The 6,176-nt window shown below is 42.4% G+C and overlaps 1 protein-coding gene across 7 annotated transcripts in view; it reads left to right on the top strand.

Moving 5' to 3' along the window:
- Positions 1 to 259: 259 nt before the first annotated feature.
- The window catches only part of ZDHHC18 (zDHHC palmitoyltransferase 18), a gene marked incomplete at its 3' end in the record, with an annotated part of 54,158 nt that continues 48,241 nt past the window's right edge, over positions 260 to 6,176 (top strand). For 2 of the 7 annotated variants that reach the window (XR_014176183.1, XR_014176184.1), the window contains exons 1-2: positions 280 to 942; positions 5,547 to 5,707. Coding sequence is in view for 5 of the 7 variants with exons in the window: in XM_081962605.1 (XP_081818731.1) it covers positions 689 to 942; positions 5,547 to 5,707 (415 nt within the window). Of the gene's footprint in view, positions 943 to 5,546; positions 5,708 to 6,176 lie in introns of all 7 variants that reach the window. The other 5 variants (XM_081962605.1, XM_081962602.1, XM_081962604.1 and 2 more) reach the window with 5 other exon arrangements.

Here is a 6,176-nt window from a genome sequence, read left to right as displayed (position 1 = left end):
TCTGGGAGTTGAAGTCCACCAGTCGCAAAGTGGCCAAGGCTGGAGACCTGAAACAAGCCGTGAAATAATAATAATATGTATTAGATGTAGTGCCTCCTCTTTCTGTATTCTGCAAGCAACTTCAAAATATTGGAAAAGGGGGGGGAAATCTCCCATCTTCATAAAAAGCATATTTCTGCATATTGTCTCCCATTCCCTTCCCTTTTCCTACACCAGAGCTAGAAAACCCGGAAGCCCCGAGGGTCCTCCGGTTTAGTCCTCCCGGCAAACGAGTTCCGATTGTATCCCGGCGGCGTCGGCGAGGCAGTACCTCAACGCGGCGGGGAAGAAGAAGAAGAAGAAGAAGCAGGCTGCCTACCAGCTTGTCTGGCCGGCGCGCGCGCGCGTTCTCTGTGGCGCGCATCCTTCCCCCCCCCCCGCCTCTTGAGGGGAAATTGGCAGGAGCGGCCCGGTGAGGGTCGCGGCCCTGCAGTGCGGGCTCCCGGCCGGCTTGAGGGGGCGCTGCGCCGGGAGGTGGGTGGGGAGCGCGTGTGCTGCTGGCTGCTGGTCCTCCCGAGCTCCCTCCCGAGAGAGAGAGAAAGGCAAAGCGGCTCGGTCTCTGCCATCCCGGCGCTCTGGCAGCGCCGCCCGCGGGGGTCCGGAGGACGCGGGGAGGCCAGCCGACGCCGCCATCGCCATCATCACCGCCATGAAAGACTGCGAGTACCGGCAGATCCCGCCGGGCACCCCGGCTGCCCCCGCCGCTTCTGGACCCCCGACCTCCGTGGCCTCCAGCACCGCCCCCGCGACTCTGGCCCCGCGGCCCCGCCGCAAGTGGGAGGTTTTCCCCGGGCGCAACCGGTTCTATTGTGGCGGGCGCCTCATGCTGGCGCGGCACAGCAGCGTCTTTCTCCTCACGGTCGGCCTCATTGTGGTCACCAGCGGCCTCTTCTTCGCCTTCGAGTGAGTCGGGGGGGGGCAAGCTTCCCCTCGGGCGGGTCGCGGGGGTCGTGAACCCTCTTCGGCGTCGCTTTTATAGAAGGTGCCGCCGTATATCCTCCCTCCTGCTTTTTCTCCCTTCCCCAATAAGGCGGTCTCCAAATAGGTGGGGGCTGCAACGCCCCGAAAAGCCCTCCTCCCCCCCCCCGTCGGGGATGCTGGCTGTTGTGGTCCCCCATCCATCTGGAAGCCACCAGGCCGACCAAGGGGGATGGACAGCAGCAGCAGCACCCCACATTCTGAAGTGTGTTAACTGCAAGGAAAGGTTTCCTGGCAAAAACACCGTAAGCTGCCTTGAATTCTCTCTCTGAGACTTCCTCCTAGGTAAACTCATGCAAGAGTGTGGCCAGATTTGGCTGCGAATGTTTGCCTCAGGACCCCGTGATGTCAACAGGGCTTTTAAGTAAATGAGTAGGTGCTAACTTATAGAATAGAATAGGAACAGAATAGAATAGAATAGGGATAAGGAATAGGAATAGAATTGAATTCTTTATTGGCCAAGTGTGATTGGACGCACAAGGAATTTGTCTTTGGTGCAAATGCTCTCAGTGTACATAAAAAGACATAAAAAAGATACATTCATCACGCATCATAAGGTACAACACTTAATGATAGTCATAGGGTACAAGTAAGCAATCAGGAAACAATATCAATATAAATCGTAAGGATACAAGCAACCAAGTTACAGTCCTGCAATCATAAGTGGGAGGAGATGAGTAATAGGAACGATGAGAAGACTAATAGTAATAGTGAGGAGTTTGACAGTGGTGAGGTATTTGTTTAGCAGAGTGATGGCGTTTGGGGAAAAAGCTGTCCTTGTGTCTAGTTGTCTTGGTGTGCAGTGCTCTATAGTGTGGTTTTGAAGGGTAGGAGTTGAAACAATTTATGTCCAGGATGCGAGGAGTCTGTAAATATTTTCACGGCCCTCTTTTTGACTCATGCAGTGTACAGGTCCTCAATGGAAGGCATGCCTTGTCTATGGAGATTCTCAGTCATCCAGGTCATGGTTGTCCCAAAGGTGCTTTTTTCAGGAGGCAACTGGACTTTCTGGTTTTTCTTTGAAGACGTTTTCGTTTATCATCCAAGAAGCTTCTTCAGCTCTGACTGGAGGGTAGGGAATGGAAGGATTAGTGCTATACACTTTTGTGGACTGGATCCACAAAATTGCTTCAAATTAGAATATAGTCCTCGGTGGTAAATCCATTACGTTAGAATTGAATTGCAGTGGAGTTAGTTTTGTTTCTTGGTTTTAGCTTTTCACGTATACACTTTTTTCAATCATTATAACCAATAATTTCAAGACGAAGGAAATTTCAGCATAGTACTTGGCACCTGCTACTGTGTAACTGGAATCACATACATTGCAATATGGAAAGCTCTACAGGTAGTCCTCAGTCTACGACCACAATTGAGCACAAAATTTATGTTGTTAAATGAGACATTTGTTAAGGGAGTTTTGTCTCATTTTACAACTTTTCTTGTTACATTTGTTAAGTGAATCACTGAAGTTGTTAATAATACGGTTGTTAAGTGAATCTGGCTTCCCCATTGTCTTTGCTTGTCAGAAGTTTGCAAAAAGTGATCACATGACCCCAGGACACTGCAACCTGTTGTCAAGCATCCAAATGTAAATCACCTGACCATGGGGATGCTGCTACAATCATAAGTGTGAAAAATGGTCACACGTCACTTTTTTCAGTGCCATTGAAACTTTGAAAGGTCACTAAATGAACTGTTGTAAGTCAAGGACTACCTGTACGGATTGCTTGGTCTTAGCTTGCACATTTAATAAACCATTGTCTGTGGGCTGGTTTCATTTGGTGTTTCGGGGAGGTGGGGGAGAGGTAAAGCCCCCAATGCCATTGCAATATAGGAACCCTCAGGGCTCAAGCCTCTCTTCTCTTCTCATTAATATTTACATGAAACCGCTGGGTGAGATCATTTGCTGGCAAGAAATGCTGCATCATCAGTACACTGATAATACCTAGTTATACATTTCCACCACTGGGCAGTTGACATCATAGTGCTGATCAAGTGCTTGGATGCTGTGATGGTTAGATGGGCGGGAACTAACTTCAACTACTTCAACTGGATTCTGGCAAAACAGAGTGGCTTTGGGTTTTTGGTCCCTCTGGGTCTGATTATATATCATCTTTGACTGTCAATGGACTTACACTCCCCTGGAGTTTACTGGTACACAATGGACTTATGGCTGCTGCTCATAGAACAGATGGAAGTCCTGCCTAGAGGGACATTTACACAGACTTCTTTTGTATGCCAGTTGTACTCTTTCCTGGACCAAGAGGCCTTTACTCATGATATTTTTCTACCAGATACACATCTTTGCAATTTCTGTTTTGTTTACTTCAATGTGCGCTACATGGCACTACCTTTGAAAACCACCCAGGTGCCACAACTGAGCCCCTACGTTTGCTTGCATTATTCTCCTGTTGTTCAAGTTGCACTGTCTTCCAGTCTCCTTCTAAGTGCAATTCAAGGTGCTGATTATTACCTTTAAAGCCTTAAGTGGCATGAGACCAGGTTATTTGCTGGACTGTAACTGCCCTTCCCATTAGATCAGATAAGAGGCAGATTCCAGGTTCCTTTCATGAAATATTGGCCTCTATTGGTACCTAAGAACCATGCCCCTATCTTATAGAAAACTGCTCCTTCCCCAGTAATCCAACAGGGCTCCACCCCTTTAGTCTTTCTGTAAGCCATAAAACACTGGCTCTTCATTCAGTAGAGTCATGGGTCTGTGGGTGGTTGCTGGGGCATCTCTTGAGGATGATTGAGGTGCTGGCTTTTTAGTTTGTTTTTTGTAATTGTATGGTTGTTGCGAGTTGTCCAGAAATTTGCTTATAAAATGTACAGCTATACAAATTGTTCAAATAAACAAAATTGAAAGGAATATTCCTCCAATGAAGGATAATTTAATAGGGAAGTGACTACTCTGTTCTGAGAAAATAAGGCATCTTATCCTATTATATAGTTGTTTATGTGAAACAGTTGGAAGTGGACATGGTTAATCAAGAGAATCATTAAGTTACAGGAAATTATTGCCTAAAGATATAGCATTAATTTTTCCAAAACTGTTGTGATATATTTTAGAGACCTTTGATTTTAAGGTCTCTAAAATCCAGAATTTTAGTCATAGGTTCAGGTTAATCTTGCAGAAACAGAACTTAGAATTTTTATCGTGCGAGTATTTAATGGACAATGAATAATAAATACAACCATTGATGCTAGGTTTTCTTTCACTTCAAAGGTTTTAAATAATTTATAATTAATTTAAAGAACAGTATCCAAGATGATTTGACTAACTGGTTGAAACAAATCTTTCTTGCTTTGAAGAAATACATTTCAAAGTTCATAATGAAAGAATGGCAGCATACAATTGGGGGATCTGTGATTAATTTTATTATCTGGAGGATTGAGAAAGTTTCAGACAATATTATTTAATTGCAGTTTATTTTAGTTGGTTACAAGGCTAGCCTGTCAGAGCAACATTTAGCTAGAAATAACATTTTAACATTGACATTTCTTCTTTGGTCATATCCTAAAATTAAGTAATTGGTAGAACCACAATTCTGTCTGTAACTTTGAGAATATACAACAAATAAGGAACATTACAATCACATAAGAAAATCTTAAAATAAATAAATGCATAAATAAATGTTTATAGTCTAAAATTTAAAGCTGACATCTTCTAGTATTGTTTGGCCTCCCTAAAGCATGTCACCAAAATACTTAATGTTTCACTTCAAACAAATATTTTTCTTTCCCTCTAGGGAAAAACATTTGGAGACAGATATTTGCTGCTTTAAAACTACATTTTACAGTTTTAGAATGTTGTGTAGTAAAGACATCTTGCATTGCAAGACGGTTTCAGGTGTGGAGTCAATGACTTTGGGTAGGGAGAATTGGCAGTTGTCATTTAATATGCTTGGGAAAGTTTTAGAGGCACTGCCCCACAGAACACTAGGCATGAGACCCATACTTGTTAAATTGGGCTCTACATTTCAGTTGAAACTGTGGGCTGTTGTAAGCTTGTATTGCCTGAATTCGGTGGATGGGCTAGCAGTAGTAGCGTTTCTCAGATTTATGCACAAAATTGTTTATATAGCCAATTCAAAGAATGATATTAATACAGTCAGATATAGTTTTACCTTTAAGAAGTCAGTTGAAAAATCAATAGAACCCTAGTTAACTATGTGAACTGAAATTAAACTAGAATGTGGGATTCTAAATTAGGCACAGTGTTAAGGGGAAAATGCTCTAAGTGCTATCTATAGTATTGTTTTTGAGAAAGATTTACACCATTGAACAAGTATATACTGAAAGTATTTAACAAGTTTCATCCCAGGAATATACTATAATTCCTGTCTGTGAGATAGGTATCTTGTATCTTTTTCCTAAGAACTTTAGACAGCGAGGCAGGTTATGATATAATATTTGTTAGTTGAAGGAAGCAGCTAGAAAAAGAAGCCAAGCAATGAGTAGAAAATTAGTGTGACGAATGGAAATTCAGTATTCAATAATTCAATAATGTTTTCTTTACTTTTCAGCTGTCCATTCCTGGCTTATAACTTGACCATAGCTATTCCTATCATTGCTGGCATCTTGTTCTTTTTTGTCATCAGCTGTTTGCTACAAACCAGCTTCAGAGATCCCGGTATTTTGCCCAGAGCCACCTCCAGTGAAGCTGCAGATCTGGAGAAATGGATTGGTGAGGCTTATTACATTTCTTTATGGAAAAATATATAAGGGATCCTATTAATGGTATTTATACAGAATTGTTATTTTGGCATTTTCATTCTTGAAATTATCTATAGAAAGTACACATGTAGAGTCAGATCAGGGCCATTTTATCCTTTAGTCTTTGACTAATTCCAATAATTAGCCTTTAACTAGTTGATAGGAATCCATAATCTAATAGTTACACATTTTACTTCTGAAACTTTTGTATATCCTGGTTCTTTCTTTTCCTTGAACTTTACAGCAGGCTTATATCACCATAGTATGTTGAACCTAGAGCTATCATATTCACAAAATGACATATGATCAGTCATCTTTTTCATAGTTTTAAAGTGGTAGCTGTAGAGATATTGACAGAAACAATGAAGAAAGGTCTGTTTGGATTGTCCTTTTTCCTGGGCCTTTTTAAAATTGATTTACACCAACTTTAAGTGAATGAT

Source organism: Natrix helvetica (assembly GCF_964273705.1).
Source record: "Natrix helvetica genome assembly, chromosome: 9".
Lineage (NCBI taxonomy): Eukaryota > Metazoa > Chordata > Lepidosauria > Squamata > Natricidae > Natrix > Natrix helvetica.
This window is presented reverse-complemented; position numbering and strand designations above follow the sequence as displayed.